The sequence below is a fragment of the Mugil cephalus genome, chromosome 3 (genome assembly GCF_022458985.1).
Source record: "Mugil cephalus isolate CIBA_MC_2020 chromosome 3, CIBA_Mcephalus_1.1, whole genome shotgun sequence".
Taxonomy (NCBI): domain Eukaryota; kingdom Metazoa; phylum Chordata; class Actinopteri; order Mugiliformes; family Mugilidae; genus Mugil; species Mugil cephalus.
The window spans coordinates 26,214,561-26,232,914 of NC_061772.1; the positions used below are offsets into that span (position 1 = coordinate 26,214,561).

Below are 18,354 nucleotides of genomic sequence, written 5' to 3' on the forward strand. Positions count from 1 at the left end.
ATCTTAAGAAAAAAAGAGCAATTTCCGCACATTGTTGCCATCTGCTGTTTAGTTCTGTGTCTTGGTGTCGCGTTATATCTGCGCCTCTTAATAAAACTGTGGCAAAATTAGAATTAGCCATTAATTAACTCCATTTTTGTCACCTTCTGACTTCGCTAATTCATGCTGATTCATATCGCTGGCCAGATCGGACCATCTGGGGTGATGCTTTTTGGCCCACAGGCCGTATGTTTGACACCCCTGCGGTAGAGCTTTAATTCTCACAAAGACGTCACTAACGCACTGGTATTTGGCAGGTACGATGGCTCTGATATAAGCATGCTAACATCTTCTAATCAGCACTGAAGATGAAGGACAGCCAGGTCTGGGGGGCATGTTTTGCAGGTGTGTGCTGATATCGTAAAACAAAGCATCGAACAAATGTGACATTTTAACCCTGATGAAGACTCTGGAGAAGACGCCCGGAGGATCAACGCAGTCATTAGAATTCATCCTCGGGGCACAATGGATATTTGCACCATATTTAATGAAAATCTGCCTTGACTGGCATAATGGAAAGACTGACAAATGATGATTGGCATCGCGGAGGTCGGTAAGGTTAGCATGACAAAGAAAAATCATATCTCCACTTAAGCTTGTATAAATCGTACTGGCAGGAGAGGAGGTAGTGCTTGACAGTGCAGTAAAAACCCAGTCATCAGTGACCTTTATTCTTAGTCTTAGTAGTTGTTATGGTGAGAGTTGAACCTGAACTACAGTTTAATACTTATAACGGTAAAAAAAAAAAAAACCTTTGCAAATACTGATTATTTTGTCAGACATTTAACTTGGTACAAATTAGTTTTCAGTCTGACTTTTTGAGCCCACGCTGCAGGAAACATTACATCTGCATTAAGTGCATCATATTCAAATTTAATAATCACAGCAGCACACAGTGACCAAGGCCCCCTCATGCCAAGGACGTTATATAATCTGTTTTTCCGAAAATGAATGAAGATGACAAAATGCATCAGAGCTGCTCGTTATGTTTAATTGAATTTTATAAAATGCTTTAAATACAAATAAATAAATTTGTTTTAAGAATAAGTCAACCAAATAATGAAATACACCAGCAACGGGGATTAACATCTTTCTTAAACATTATTAGCTATAAAGGTCACTTAAATAAGTCCATAGTTTGAGCAACGTGACGCATCCACCTTGGCTACAAGAAGGATGCATCATGTTCATTGACTGTATATACTTATGGACAAACCCATCGTGACGTCACCCATTGGATTCTGACCCTCAAAGTGGGCGGAGCCATGTAGGTTGAGCTTTACTCCGCCCACACTTGGATATTCCAAATAAATGACAAATTCCATCGTGTGGATCCTCAGTGCCATGTTACTGGACCTTGTGTATGTGTGTGAGCACATTTTGTGCGTGTGCATGCATGTGTGGGTCTGTTTGTGGGGTTGGTTTTTATTTTTTATTGTAATGTTTTATGTTTTTTATTTAGTTTGAAGCACTTTCTCATGCAATTTGTATGGAAAGTGCTATATAAATAAAGTTTTATTTGATTCGATATGTATATAGGGTTCATGTCAGACATTGTCAGACCCGCGCACCCAACTCTCTGCTAGCTCAGGCTAACACCTGTCACTCAAAGCGGAAACGCCCTTAATTACGCAGAATTTTAAATCTCAATAAAAAAAATAAACGAATGAGTTAGAAAAAAACCTGCCCCGTACAGTTGTCATGAAAAGTGAAATAAACTATGGAGACCAAAATCGTTTTTTGCACCAGGCTGTAAACATGTTTAATAATGCTGTGAAGATGGGCTTTTTAACATGGGGGTCTATGGGGATTTGCTCCCTTTTGGAGCCTCAAGTGGCCACTCGACGAACTGCATTTATTTGCACTTGACATGTACTTCATTACTGAGACCCAGAGGTTGCTGCTTGGTCATGTCACTCAAAACCTCATCTCATCATCACGAGATTAATATCCAAAAGAAAAAAAAAAGGGGGGGAAACTAGGGCAGCTGAATTTTTTTGTAACTTAATCATGAAAACCATTTCTAAACGGCTGCAAGCCGCAACTGATGGAGTCAATAAAGGCACAAAATCCTTCAAATAAACTGACATGGATTCAAAGCAGAATAGCCACAGCATTTATTTCTATTTGTCTTTCTGCCCTCGTACTTTGATATTTTCTGCCATTCTTGAGGTTTTTGAGTGAACTCCAGTATAGTTCAGTGGTGCACAAAAAGAACTCGCTGCCTCCATATCTCCTGCCTCTCGTCAGTGGGAATCCCCTACCCACCGGAAATAACAGCCTCTTTCCATACAGTGTTAGTCCTGTGCTTATGGCGAGGAAGCCCTGTATTGTAACTATCTATAAAATTCACCACTTATATGGAAGAAGTGTACGGTGGTAATCCGGAGTTGGCCAGTGCCAGAGGGTTTGGTCACCGCTCACATTTACTATAATAAAAGAAACTCAACAGAAGAGCAACTGGGCTAATGGAAATACGATTGCTGCAATTAGTTCCTATTCCCCGTGTTTCTCTTTCTAAATTCTTAAACGGTAACTTTTATCCAGTCCATGGTTAATTAGTTCCAATTAGATGTGTTTTAATGAAACAGATGGTCAAAACTATTTGAATTTTCAGTGCGTGCAGCCACGGCAAATTAACCGAGAACATGGAACAACAATATGTCTATTAATCAGATGGAAATGTCCTTCTCTGTTAAATAAATCTCTCCAGTTCTTCCCTTGGTTCAGGTAAAAAAAAAAAAAAAAAACAACAAAAAAAGCTGTTTTGTCCAAAAATTTCAGGAGCAATTTCAGCATTTTGTGGTTGCATGTTGTCTCAAGGGAAGAGTGGGAGAAAACAAATGAATGTATCTGCCAGTCAGGGCGGTTAAAACGTGCTGAGTTACCCAAACCTGTGCATGCTCCTACAATCACCACGCAATGTTTTTCTATTTGTTAAGTTAATCATACATAACAAGGGTGCAGATAATGAATTTATCATTATCTGGAGTTAAAAGAGAAGAAGATGTCCAGTTTGCCGAGGGACATACAGAGCATGCAGCAGTGGAGTTTATTAGCACAGTTTGTTTGAGGGGGAGAAGAAGAAGAAGAAAAAAAAAGAGTAATTGATCTTATTTGGTTGTCACCAAGTCTCCACACACTGCAATAACAGCCAGAGGCCTGCCCAAGGGGGTCTAGCCAGAGTTTGACTGAATCAAAGCACCTGTCTTCCAGCCGCTGTTAGACAAAACCCCCATGTCATTCACTGAAGAGAGGCTAATAACACAGTTAGGCAGTTCAGGCTCGTTTCATTGTGTGTCAGAAGGAGCTCTACGGCCGTTCAATACAATCAAACGGAGGGCCTGCTACTCTCCCCGGCCCCGGAAAGCTAAAGAATCGAGTAGGCCGCTGCCGGACACGCTCGGTGAAACGTGATGAATGTTTTCTCTGGAACGAGTGAGCTTGCTTTGAAATATAATTAGCTAATAAGACGTGATTAATGAAATTACTGCTGTTAGGTGCAAATTAAATAATCTGCCGGGGACGAAGCTAAAAGCAGTCGTTTATTCTTAATATTAAAATTTAAAAAGTTTCTGGACAGCTGAACGTCCCGCAGAGCCAACTTTCAGCTCCAACGTTGAGGAAGCTGTTTTGGTTTCATATCTGGCGTCTCCCTCCCACTTTTTTTTTTGTCTTGACTCATTTTTATGTGGCGCTTTCATTTGGGTCTTTTCAGTGTTTATGGGGGTGATGTTCTTGAGGATGGCAATATACAGCCGTATTTACCGACCACAAACCACATGAAAAAGGGCCGAAACCAATAAGAATCAATACCTTCTCACTCTTCTCTCATAGCGGTGGCTCTCAGGCCAGTGGCTCATTTTGAAATATATATGGGAACCTACTTCATATCATTTGACGACAGGTGAAATAATTTCACATAAGTGTTGTAGTTTGTAGCAAATAACACATTTGCACAGAGAAACGCAAAACACCAGGTTTTGTTTTTTTTATTAGGAAGGTACTTAAATTCTAAAATATGGCGTCTTACCTTCCTCTTCCTCCAAAGACAAACATAGATCATAGGTTGTGTCAAGTCACCAGTGATAATCCTCCTCCAAAATTTATAGAGAAAAAACCTCTGACCTGAGACTTTGCTTGTAGGTCATGTAGCAGAGTCCAACTGTGATTTAAAAAGCACTGGCTCATTTTCAGGTTCTTGCACATGTGAGCAGCATGACATGCACAAACAAGACAAAAAAAAAAAAAATAAAACAATGCCCACTATGAGGAGCTGCTCGGGTGCATCTTAACCTTTTGACTTCATGCAGGTGGTGAATAGGTAAATTTCCAGATGCACATTGTTTCCCATGTGCGAGCCATGTTATCGTGTTGCCGTTTCCGTCCTCTAACACCTGCACCGTGAGGAACGACGACCACATTCGGTCCTGGCACCACAGTTATAATTACACAGTTACATCATATTTTGAACATCTGGTCACATTCATGAGAAATGGAAACGCAGTTTTGCAGGCAACGCTCGTGGAAGGAACTGCACAGGTTCGGCATTCTCCATCTTCTGACGTGACGCCGTTTAGCAGGCTCGGCTCAGATACGTCCCAGCTCAACCACGGCAGCAGCCCCGGAACTTCCCCCTCCCCGGCACTCAACCAGAGCGCCATGCTTATTAGCATAGACACCACCTTTCTGATCAACACGAAGCAGTCTCTCTTGTTTCCAATGACGGGCCATGAATTTAAATGAGACAATTAGCTTATCCATTTCCCCTGGTGTCGAGTTCACAGAGTCTTTGATTGAGATTCTGCTGCGCAGCAATGCAGCAGAAAGTTTAGCTGCCCTGCAGGCTGCTGCAGCCGAGGGGGATGTGTCACGTCGCTCGGACTGTGGATTTGTTTAAGTTTGTAGTTGATAATGTTCAGGGTGTATGTTAATCCTCATAGGTGGTGTGTTTTATTGTTTAGTGGAATTATTCAAAAGAAAAATAAACACATTCATGTATTTGTATTTGAAGGATTTTTAGAAAATCCAATTAAAATCAACATTTTTTGGGATGCAGCAAATGTCACGGCACTAATGTCTGCCTAAATAACTTGCTGCAGCGCATTAGTTCACGGTGGCTGATTGGCAACATACAGCAATGAGCAGCTCTGATGAATTTTGTTGTCTTTATTCATTTTCGGGGGAGAAAAAAATGGTGATGTTTTTCCTTTTCCTGATTTTTTTTTCCTTTCTGTTTTTCACAACCAGCTGTTGCAAGGAAAATCCATCCCCAAATTGGGCTCGCTGGACCAGATCGAAACGGGAAGCGGGGACGGGGAGGGACGCTACAGCGGGGACTGCGACGATGAGGACGGATGCGTCGGCTCAGGCGGGGGCGAGGTGAAGAGGAAAGTCTCCAGAGTCTCCAAGCGTAAGTCTCGCCCTTTTCTTATTTTATTGATCAGTCGGCCTGTTGAACATGCAGAGCCGCTCGTCACACGGGGACACACATGTTTCTCTAAGACATGCAACAGCAACAACACAGCGTTTGACTTAAATGACTGTCCTTGGTGGCATGTTTGCATTTCTTGCTTTTTGATGCACAGGGCCTGCACATAAAGTAGCTAGGAGTTGGTGCAAAGAATCTCTCTTTGCCGGAATAAGGCAAATAATCAGTGAAATAATATAACTTAACACCCAAGTGAGGCGGCGAGCCGTATCTTTATATGCACTTATAATGCGTGCGTTAACCAGTTTCCTTTTGGAAGACGCAGACTGTCAAATGGAGAACTAGCTTTTGATCGCCAGTGAAGACCTCCAGTCACTCTGCTATATTTTAATAAGAGTTGCTCCAGTCTCCATTTTTATGACGGCAGTAATAATAGTCATTAAAGATAATAGTTGCTATGGGGACGTTATTGCAATCAAGGCCTGTTACTTTAAAAATTATCGCTCCTCAGTGAATCAGTAACCCCTGATGAATCATAGCGGCCGAGCTCTCCTCTTCATTTTGTTACCTTTCACACTCTCCCCTCAGCACATGAATTTCTCCTCTCTCCTCTCCTCTCCTCTCCATCAAACATGCTAACAACCTGATTAATCACCTCGCTCATTTTGCCTATGGCGACAGCGAGGGACGGGAAGGGGGGGGGGTCATCCAAACAAGCCATTCTATCCGTGTAAATGTTTCCTCAACTGCTTGTCAGTCTGACTCAAGGCTTCCGCGGCTCCGGCTCCGGCTCCGGCTCAGGCTCAGGGAAGCCGGTTTAACAATCGCTCATCTGAGGCTGTAGGGGAGGCTCTGACATTTATCACCCATTACTGTAGAGCCGCCCTTTCCTTGTCACGGGCCAGATCAGCCTGTCGACCATATTTATGACCCACTGTCTGCTGTGACCTCTGTCGAGTGTCTGTCCCCCGCTGCCTGACCCTTGCACAAACCCCGAGGACTCTCCTCCTGAAGCCGACATCTGGTCAGTCCCTGCAGGGTTTCTGCAGTTACAGCCACAAAAAAAGTTGTCTTGAGGTGTTTTTGTTTGGGTTTGGTGTAGAATTAAATGATTAAATTATTAATTATTAAAACTTGCTAAAACTTTAAAACAGCTGTGTGGATTTTTTTTTTTTTTTTTACTGCAAAATTGTCACAAGATAGCGGTCATAATGTTGTGGCTGATCAGCGTGCGTACGAGCACTTAGTAAGAACAGAATTTTTGCTCGGACACCACCCATCCCTGTTGCTGTTTGGCTCATTTGCTTGCTCTACACTTGCTGATAAGAACACATTCTCCGGCTTGGAGATGGAGTTGTAGTGAGAATAGCAATTAAAGGAGGATCCTGTAGTTATCAGAGAAAACCCGTGTTCACCCTTTCACTCCGAATCCAGACCACTGCCAAGAGCTTGTTGCTGAGGGAGTTCAGATAATGCCTCATTCAGCCTGATCCCATGCACGCTGACGGCACACAGGTTCACTAGTTATGCATCTATCTATCTATCTATCTATCTATCTATCTATCTATCTATCTATCTATCTATCTATCTATCTATCTATCTATCTATCTATCTATCTATCTATCTATCTATCTATCTATCTATCTATCTATCTAGCCATGTTGCTCTGGTTTTGGTCTCAACCACCTTTTGTCTTTTTAATAATAGCAAAAAAATAATATATATATTTTTTCTTTATTGGTCCCTCATTAGTGAGATTCTTTCTCTGCATGTGACCCCTCCATTAGGATTAGAGGTGCTACACTGGGACCAGAGTGCTGCCACTTGTAGGGTCCAGTTTAGGGGTTAGGTTGCTCAAAGTACCTCAGCCATGGACACGGGGGTATGCAGACTTCTCTGCCCACTCACTACGTCTTTCTGCTGTTTATTGCTCAGCCCGCAGTAAACGGATGAATCTTGCATTAGGAGCGGACTCCGTACTGTACAAGTGAAGCTGGAGCTGGGCAGCCAAACAATTAAAACAGTAAGCTTAGATTTATTTAAGTATCCGTTGAGCCGTGGAGAGCTGCAGGTTGAGGTGATAATCCTCTGTAGGTTCATCAGTAATTATGTTTTGACACATTATTCTGACAGAAAAACACAACCTGATTGCAGCCACTTTGAGGAACCAACGGCAAGGACAGGTGCTGCCGGTTTAATTGAATCGTTGTTTACTCGCTGCTGGTTTTGACTTCTCCCGAGTTCCCACATCCTCTTCCAGCAACAGAGTTTGTAAATTGGCTGCTGCGAGGTTAAATCGCTGTGGTGCGGATACAGTATTAATGAACGCTGTTAGTTCTTGTTTCTGTCTGCGTCACACTTCAAAAGAGGGAGCTGTGCAGACGTCAGTGAAATATAAAAGCAGAGAACCGGTAAAGAAATAAAGAAATAAAATAAATGCATGCAGGTGAGATTAAAAACAGCAACAGCAGGAAAAAAAAAACACAATGTGCCAATAACATAACTCCCACATTGGAGCTGAGCGATAGTGAGTGAAATCATATTTAGAGTGAGAAAGATTTCCTGTACGCTGAAACGGCGAGTGAGAAGAATATGTGATGTGTTGGTTTGAGTCCTGATCTTTTTTTCAGTGTTTGTTCAGTAAAAAAAATATATATATAAATAAAAGACTGTACAGAAAATACAAGATATATTGTGTAATATTCCCAGCAGTCACTCTCTGACGAGCGTGGCAGTCTATCAAGGTGAATTGAGTACAGTTACGCAGAGCCTAAAGACCGTGTATAATTTGATTTGACTGCTTTCTCTGCAATTATTCATAATCCTTCTCCTTTGTGTCTTTGATATGTATCAGCCGAACATGCTGACGATAGATCGGTATGATAAGGAGATCAAATGGGATCAGCTGAATACTGACGCTACGAGCCCGATTTAAGGGGATTATCCTCATTATGCAGAATTACTGTTGTGTGAAAATGTTACGTATGTGACGAGGAAACAATGTGAGCCATGCATCCTTAAAAAAAAACAACAACAACTATTTTTTCTTTTCATATTTAGCCACTGCAGCAAAGCTGTATTCACAGCATCAGCCTGCTGTTCTGGAAAGAAACCTTTTTTTTTTTTAATTATTTTTTACTAAATTAGGCTGATCTCTTATTATTTTTTTGTGTGTGAATTATTAAAAGCCACATTGTGAAAACAGAAGACTGATCTGCTTCATCCTGCTCCATATGAAGGTGCACCGACTCCGCACAGGTCATCGGTTAACGCTGACTAATGCAAAAAAAAAAGAAAAATGTTATGCAAGACATAAAAGACAAGAGCGTGCATCCAGGATCTTTCCTCAAAACCAGACCCTGTTTATAAACTTTGCACAGACCTGCCACCTGCCACTTCCTTATTAAATATCATGAGCATTTAATACTCATGAGCAGCTCAATGTCAGAATAACTGTAAAATATCAGTGTGTTGCAGCTGGTTACAAAGCATCAAAACTGGCACCAACTATAAAAAGGAATAGGAATATTAAGTCTTGCAACGTATCGCATGTCTGTTCAGGAGCAGTTTTAGTGCAGGTGGTGTTTGTGTGTCTGTGTTTTCTACCACTAGCACTACTTTTAAGTCACTTCTCATTGTAATTCAATGGTTCTAACATGGGAAAGAGAATTCCAGACGTCTGCAAATAAGGTTCAGCCTAAAAATCTCAAGTAGCTGCGATGAGACGATTTACTGCCGCAGCTCGTCTTTATGATTGCACCTGATGAGATAATTACACACCTGGTTTAATAAGACAAAAAAAAAAAAAAAAAAAAAAATGACATCGCTTTGAATGGAATGAATTCAGATTTGCCATTTCGGGGCTTTTAGCTATTAATCACTACAGAGGGAACACAGCAAACACGGTCTCGGCCACGCTGCCGGCTTCGTGCAGGTGCACTGCTAAGCAGGTACCGTGTTTGCCGTTTTCCCCTTCTGTTTTCAGGTAATTAGTCATAAACCAACATATTTTATTCCAATTTTTGCCCTGATGACGGTCACAGACTCGCGGGAGTAATTGCCGTTCATCACGAGGGCAAAATAAGTACAACCTGTGCGAGGTGTGGGATCCATCAAAGTGGGACTTTTCAGTCCGAAGCACCAACGAAAAATCTGAAAAAGAAAATCAAAGGAGAAGCCGTGATTCATAGGTCTGCAGGCTACTGATGTTGTGCAAAGTCAAATCATAAGAATATCCCGTTCTAATTTCCTCTGAGAACTGACTTGACAAAGTCACTGAGAGACACTCACCATGTATTTCTGCTTTCATTTCTTCAAATATTGTGTCGAGACGCTCAAAGTGATCTCAAAAGCTTTTTTTTTTAAATTAACATCCTGCTGTACTACACCACAAATCTTAAACTCAGTCACTAACACGACAATAAGATGCTTATTCCGTGTCTTTGTGTTCTCACGTTCGCTGGTTTCCTTTGTCCACACGTCAGTGTGTCACTCGTCACCTCCCTCCTTCATTCATGTCAGAAGAAGCTGCTGCACTAAAGGCATATATACCCAGGATTAAGTCGACACTATCAGGCTCCTTACGTAACATAAAAAATAACAAAAGGAAAAGCTAATAGAAACTCTGCCTCCACTTTACTGCATGTTACGTTTCACAATGTAACAGAGAACACAAAATTAGTTTGTAATTAACATAACAATATACTGTACGTCGATCAGGCGTAACATTATGACCACCTTCTGAGGGTGTCCTCCTGTGGATGTTGTTAGTGGGGGGGGGGGGGGGGGGGGCTGTGTGTTAAAGGGATCATCCCACAGATACTTGATCAGTTTGGGATCTAGTTTAATTTGGAGGCCAGGTCAACAGCTTTTTGAGTTGCTCCTAAATTGTTTTTGTGTCTGTGTGAGGCTGCATCCTGCTGCCATCAAGGAGTGTCACTACTATGGACTGGGGGGTGCCTGGTCTGGTCTGGTCTGGTCTAGGTGGGTGCTACATGTCTAAGTAACGTCCCCATGAATGAATGCCAGGTCCAAACGTGTCCCAGCAGAACGCTGAATTGTCACAAGATGATTTAAATGTTATTTCCTTGCCATGCCAGTTGTTTTAATGTTGTGACTAATAAGTTGAACAGGAATCTGCTCCAGGTTTCTTCCCTTGAAAGAAGACGGAATGAGAGAGAGGAGAGGAGATAAACATACTCTCTCTAATAGATATATACAGTACATGAGACTCAAACATACATGTGGAATCTTATTGTTATACAAGTACAAGATAGAGCTGATGATGTAACATAAGAGGTTGAAAATTAATATAAACGAGAGCACAGGACTATTATACGATAGTTCTGAGCACAGCTGAGATAATGTTTGTCTCTTGGGCACTGTAAATGGGATGCACGTCACTGTGAATAAGACAAATACAACATGGATACATGGATGTAAATACCATTGAGAGATTAGCTGGACTTTCTTCTGGAGGTTTGTAATATCCATCTCAGAACGGTTAGAGAACGCTGCCAGGTGGGCCGCTAGCGAATTGAAAACAATCTGCACTTGGTCATGTCCCGCTCAGCTGCATCTGCAGAAAGGGCAGACACTCGCCACTTGGCACAACATTTTCCGTCTTGCCTTCGTGGTCCGCGAATAACGCTTCAGCCGCCGCAGTCATCGGCTCCTTTACCCTCCAACCATGAGCAGGGGCTTGTTGTGCTGCGTGATTTGTTGTCGGTATTGGCTTGGTGCAAAGACCTTTCTGTCAGCTCCGGGTTGTTTTTAGCTTGTTGTGTTCCTCCGCTCACATCCTGCTGCATCGAGTTTGATGAAGTGGTGCCGAATGCTGCAATAACACTTGTAATTTACACAAAAAAATAAAGATACAGCTGTTCACTCGTCCCTCCCGAGAATAAGATGCTCTCAACTTTTTTTTTTACCAGGCTGCCTGTTTTCTGCTGTCTATGTCAGGCTGGTGAACGTGTTGACAGCAGGCTATATTAGCTTGTTGCTAACACTGCTGCATACATTTTAATGACTGTAACACGCATCTATGGTTTGTAGCTATATGCTGTATTCACTGAACTCTTAGAGAGCTGTGGAACACGTGTTGGGATAAGTCTCTGGATAATGGACTGGATTCTGACTCTGCTATCCATTTAGCTGTTCTGGTATCAATGCTGACACAAGGTCCTTTTTACACAAACAACAGTTTAGAGAAAGATAAATCATGGTTTTCCTCTGTCATCCACCACTAACCCTAGATGTTTGTGATCCATTGACATCGCCTGCAGCGGAGAACATCTAAGAGGTGCTCCAGCCCCGACCAAACAACTAGAGGCCACTTCTCTGGCCTGGCGCTGTTAGTTAGTTTATCAACTAAAAGTGTCTCAGCAGGAGATTATTTTATGTCACCTATATTATTCTACCTCACGGGCACGTGCTAAATGAGTGGTATATGCAGCAGCTGCATGTAGAACTCCTCCGCTACTATGTTGCATGATAATGACAGGGGATTTAATGAAACCAATTCTCTGCCATAAATGATGAGGTGTTGTATATAAGTCTAGAGGAGAGAGGGATGTGAGGGATGGAGAATTACATCAAGGCCAATTTGTTGGACATATACAATCATAGGTTTTTATCACAGGGAGTCGTGCAGAGGTTTCCTACCAGGCCCTGTAGTGATTGAACCTGGCTGTGTCTATTAGAAAGGTCTTTATCCTCATTACAGTGTGAGATCAAATTAGGTCACCCGCTGTGACTCCTGCCCTCTACTGCTACGGTAATAATGGGATCAGATCATTTGCAGCAGAAAGTCTTAGAAGCTTCTGACCAGCGAGCTTCACTGCGCGAACGCCTAGGTTGCCTCATTATGACCTGATTAAATTAACCCACTGAGCTAATTAATAAAGGACTAATTCATCAAATACTCTGCAAGAGTGTAGCGTTACATCTGCCAAAAAGTGTGATAGTGTAACTACCTGCGGTGTGTGTTGACTACTTAGCGATGAAGTACATGTGCTTGTACGTTTTTTTTGGCTACTTGCTGCTCATGGAAACACATTCTGGTTGATCCATGTGAATCCGAAGATTGTAGGTCACATTGTGTTGAATGGAGGGGCTGTCAAAATTAACGCAATAATAACCAGTTTATGGAAATTCCTCTGAACTCCGCTAATTATTTAATTAAGGCATGCACCTTCTCTTATTATGACCTTGTAGTTGAACCAGAAAGTGTCTGTGAAGGTTCTCAGTCATCCAGGTCATGGTAATCCAGACGTATCCAAATATCTAAAACTATCCAGCCGTTAATGGGAATTAGTTGCACCAATTTCTGCTTCTTACAGAAAAGACTCACGCAAGTTTCTCATGGGTTTCTATGCACAGTTTCCAATTTAAACCTCAACTTCCCACCAGACCCTCGGAGAAGTGGCAAAACCTCTTCTCAAAACTCATTTTTAAACGCCTTTTGGGAAAGCAGAAAGTGGTCAAAGCTGTAGTTACACCGTGGAAAGCAAGCAGATTCTGAAGTGTGGGCAGTAAATCTTTTTACATGAAGTGAACAGGCACATTTGTCCACTTCCTTGCTGATAAAAGTAATGAAAACTTGAAAAAAAATTCCTTCTAGTGACATTTAAAGCAGATAAAAGAAAGTAATTGACATTGCTATTGACATTTAATACCACAAGGCTTAAATTTAGACCTTGGCTCTTGGATTTTCTTTAAAAAAAAAAGAAAGAAAAAAAAAACACCATCACAACTGTCAAGAGCAGAAGCTTGTCACCATCACAGTAGGAGCATTAAAGCTACACAGCACAATTAAATAACACTAGACTCCCAGTCTGGCTGTCTCACACAGGGGAATAGCACCATCCAGCTCCTGTCCAACATGGAAACCCCTGTCAGACATCGGAGTCTTGTAGCTGAAGGGACATGTGTGTCAATACACCACCAAAGCTCAGCTGAGGGCTGGGAACAACACCAGAGGCACAAAGCACCAGCTACTGAAGACAGAGCTGTCACTGTGCGTCTGGAAGCCGAAACAGATGAAGCCGAAGACAGTGTGGGTTAGACAGCGGTGGATTACACGGCAGTGCACTGCGAAAATAACTCCATAACAAATAAAAGCCCTGCATTGGAAATATGACGGGAGTAGTATGGAATAAATCCATATCAAGTGTCAGAGTCTACATAATAATAATAACAAAAAAAAAATCCTGCCAGTGTTATTTTGCTGTCATTATCAAGTTTAGCTAATGTCACAACTGAAAATGATGCTACAGGAGCTGCTGTTGTTGGGTTGGAGGGAAACTCTGACCCATCTTTTTGTGACCTTAGATGTTTAGATCGCACATATTCTGTTTGTGTTTTAGCTAACAAACATGGCGCTGTTGTATTTTACCTCCTAGATGTCATCGTTTTAGACTGGCGCTGTCCATGGTGCTGTTTTACTTTACCTCTTAGATATCAATGTTTTTGAATGATCGTTTGAGGCTGGCGCTGTCCATGGTGCTGAAAACTGAGGTTTCATTTTGTTATGTTGAATTAGCGTTAGACATTTTAACTTTTTTTTTGTGTCTTTGCATGCGAGCGGAAATATTTCAATACTGTATCAGATTTTTTTAAAAAACACTATATTGATTCATATAATTTCATTCATTTCAAGTGTCATTCATTCATTTTCTATAACTTCTCATACACGTACAGCCTATTAATGCACACCAGTGAATATTATCCTGATGGGTGGTTCAGTTCTTTCGTGACCCTGTTGTATCAGGGAGCTAAATAAAAGAAAGTTTTCAATGTGGAAAAAAAATAAAAAAATAAAAAAAATCTTATCAGCTCAGCTGGAGTCTGGATGAATAATCAGAAGACAGTGCAGCCCTGGCGAATCCTTCAAAGGTCTCGCACTGTACAAGGTCCGCAGCGCAACAAGAGGCTTCATCAGAAACCCTGAGGAATTGAGATGAAAAACTGCTGCTCTCAAAGTAGATCACGTAACTGCATCTCCACTTGCCGTTCCATACCAACCGTCTCCGAGACGCACAGAGTGGATGCATGACCGTCTCAGTCATTCAGTCGGTTCATAATGGGGGCTACCATCAGTCACTTCGGCTACATGCGAGCCATCAAGCCGCACGTAAAGAGGATCTGCAGATATGACACGAGGAAGCCATTTGGAGTGGAAACATGTGGTTGGGTGGAAGCAAATGGAGGGAGAATAATTAGAAGTGAAGGGGTTAGACTATCAAATCCACACAACCGGTAGGAGGCAGGGGAGCCAAGTAGAAGAGCAGAGGCAGCAACTCACATGGTGGTTTTCTACCTTATAAACCTACATACCACTCTGGTAAGATGTTCAGCTGCAAAGTGAAATATACATTTTTAAAATAAATAAATAGAAAATCCTCACAGAGATCTCACCATCCGACGTCCATCACCACTTACTGCAGCTAGAGACAGTTGAGGTTAGCGTCAAGGGCGGTATATGACACACGAAGCATTCATGAGTACATTAGTAAAATGGCTCCTGTCATCAGCAGACAGATGAGGTGGCTGCCAGACACTGCCAGGAAAAGACACCATCTGCCATTGTGCAGGGCTTATGCAGAAAATGATTTGGCCAGGAGGATATATTCTTCATTCAGCATTTTTTGAGAAGTTGATCTTCCTCATAGACAGTATTTTAATAATATTTTCACAAGGGCAGGAAAAGAGGGTAAAAAAAAAAAGTGGCAGATTATTATTATTATTATTTTTACCATTTAGAAACAATAATTTTCCTTCATTTTATTTTTATTAATACAATAAGAAATATCCTGGGGGGGAAAAAGTCTTGGTTCCCTGTGGAACAAAAGCCACATGATAAATTGGGTGCAGTGTTATTATTTTTAATATAAAATATGACTTTTACTGTGGGCTTACAACTACTCAAATGTGGTGATTCATCACTGATGTAGGCCGCTGAGTGACAAATTTTGTGGATAAAGCCCGGAGATAATCACTCACCACAAGGATAGCTATCTAATGTCAAGGAATAGGGTTTCAACCATTAGTTTGTGTTTTTTTTTTTTTCTGTTATAGCACAGCCAATTTATTTAGGTTCATAAAGCTCTGTTGGAAGAAATAAAGATTCCCCATACGTCAGTGGATTCTTGAGCTGAAAAACATTTATATTCAATTCTAGACCTCACAGTTCAGCAGTTATGGGCAGAAAGTGTTTCTTCTGACGCCACTGGCCAATGTTCGCTGTTTACCTGAACCCTGACACCGATCCAACAACTGCAGTCTCTTTAATAAATGCTGCACAGCACTGTAGTTTTAGTTACATGTTAATTTCCTCACAACTACACATTTAAAAACATGGTATCACAAAAGCCTGCAAATTTTGCATAAAACTTAAATGCATTCCTCCATTTTATTCTGATGCTCTGAGCTAAAACTGCGCCTAAGTAGCTTTGGTTACTAATTTTTTTGTTTTGTTATTGTTTTCATGTGAACATATGAGTTTTATGCTAATGTCGCCTGTCAGTTAAACGTATTCTACCTTGATATGCCCTAGATTACCAAACTATCTCAAACAGCATATTAACCCCACTGCCTCCTACTCATCCAGTGATTGTTTCGAGGTTTTAGCTTCACTGCGGGATTAGTTTTATGTAAGCAGTCTCCCGTGACTCATCATGAATGCCTCCCCCGTTTGCTGTGGGCTTATCTAACTCATATGGATAATCGTGCTCCTTTTTCAACGGCCCGCTTTCAACTACTGGAAAATGATAGACGGACGTGTGTAACTTAGTTGTCAAAATAAATGTAGGTAAAACACATTGTCTTTCCTGGAGACGTGAACATTTCAGAGATCGTAGATTTTGTCACTTTTGCGACAGATTACAGTAAAGGTGAAGTAAGTCTCTCTTATCAGGTATCGAACACAGACTGCAGTTACCACACACATCATGTTGTGTGGCAGGCCTACCTTTTAAATAGTCAAGGCCACCTTGTTTATTTCGTGGTCTTCCGCAGGTAGCCGAAAGAAAATTAAAAGACATTGTGATATTTGCGGCTGCTTGTTTTTGAACCGATGGGTGGGGGAAAGCACAGTTTCACATCAGTAAGCTGCAAAGGAGGCAGATGAAAGCCTACAGATTAATATCTGCTGTGTATCAACATATGGTCACGGCTCAGATTGGATTCTGTTTCAGATGAAATACACTCTTAGTGTATGTGCTTTGAACGGCGTCGGCCGCTCTAACTCAAACATGCCCGGATGAAAATGAAATGAAATGAAATTGCTTTTTGATTTGCCACAGTAAACATAATGACATTTTTATTGTAAGATAATAGAAACTTTGCATTTTCTTTATCATTTCCCTTCCAGGTGTTTGAGGGTTTTTTTTTTTTTTTGTAGGTTTGTTTTTTTTTAACCACAGTGAGTTGTCATTATCTTCCAACAGCACATTCCCGTTTTTCAATCATTTTCTCATACTTTGCATGATTTAATGGCTGGCTTAATGGGCTGCGGCTTGAATGTGGAAGGACATCTCATTGTGTTAATGAACCATGAAAAGGGCAAGCACACATCATTGTGCGAATTGTTTTAATAATCTGCTCGGTGGCGCACGCGCCATCCACCAAAAGTCTGCTCCGTCAATAAGCACAGATGCCGAATGTTTCATTTAGACAACTTACTCTCCAGCGGCCCGTCAATCGACTCTGACCCTGTTCCCTCCCCATCTCTCCGCTTCTCTCCGGCTCTTTCTAAATACGCTGCCAAGTGGATATACTCAGGCCTATAGGACTGATTTAATGAACATCTTAAGCCTTATTCGGGTGTTGATCATTGACACGGTCGCATGTTTCATATTGTATAAGTTGTGTTTATTGTCAGCTTTATGAAAAGCACACCTGAGCCTTTAACAGTTTGCTGTCTCTGAAGCTAAGCTAACTGCTTCCTGATCAGTAAATCCCTTCGTAATGTGTTCAACACTGACCAGGATCCCTGTTTACTGACCTCGGTTTTTACCTGAGCATTAAAAAAACACGCCGTAAAGAGACATAACATGTTAGGTAGAAAGGAAGAAAGGAAGAAAGGAAAGCTAGCGTCTTCACTTGACTCCACAACAAGACCGCGAATGCCTTTTCAGGCCGAGTGGAGTGGAGACGAGAGGAGTGAAGGAGATGGAGGAAGAAAGATAAGGACATGATTACTAATGGCTTACGTGGCTGATGCGCTCAGTTTGGCAGGAATGTGAACCACGGGTTAATTGCAAAATATAACTGTCTTAGTTCGACGCTGCTACATTTTGATGGAATATTTCCACAACGATAAATGCAGCTGAGTTTTACCGTGAAGCCCGGTGCTTGGGTTAGGAAGGAGACTGATTTAAGACTGTATTCGTAAAAGCGAGCTGCAAGTCGACGTTGAGGTTTAGGGGCTTATTGCATCAAGAACTAACAGCGGCATCTTTACCTTTACTCTATTTCTTTCTCTCAACTCTTCCTGGTTCACCGTAATCATAAAAAAAATATTTTTTTTTATATTCTGTAATTAATAAGAGCGGATGTTTGGATGATACTAACTGGAAAATTCCCAGCTCACATTATTATTAAGTCTGCCTGCTAGACATTTTTTAAACCTAACACATTCCTACTGCTGCTTATGAAATAGTCATTACTTTTTTGTAATGTGTCCACTGAGCTTCAGCAGTGCTAACACGCTCACAGTGACGCTGCTAACTTGCTAACGTTAGCAGCCTTCGCGGTTGCGGGGTTAGCGCGACATTTCCTAGCCATCCAGTCTAATAGGTCTCCTGAACCAAACTGGTATGCTAGTCACTGCTGCCATCCACTGAGCCACATTTCACTGCAGAATAGCTTGGAAAACATTTGAA

General features: G+C 41.6%; 1 protein-coding gene across 2 annotated transcripts in view; it reads left to right on the top strand.

Moving 5' to 3' along the window:
- gpc5a (glypican 5a) overlaps nucleotides 1-18,354 on the top strand; it is a 134,178-nt gene that overhangs the window by 80,723 nt on the left and 35,101 nt on the right. For both annotated transcript variants that reach the window (XM_047580685.1, XM_047580686.1), the window contains one exon: nucleotides 5,290-5,452. In XM_047580685.1, coding sequence (XP_047436641.1) covers nucleotides 5,290-5,452 — 163 coding nt within the window. The remainder of the gene's footprint in view (nucleotides 1-5,289; nucleotides 5,453-18,354) is intronic.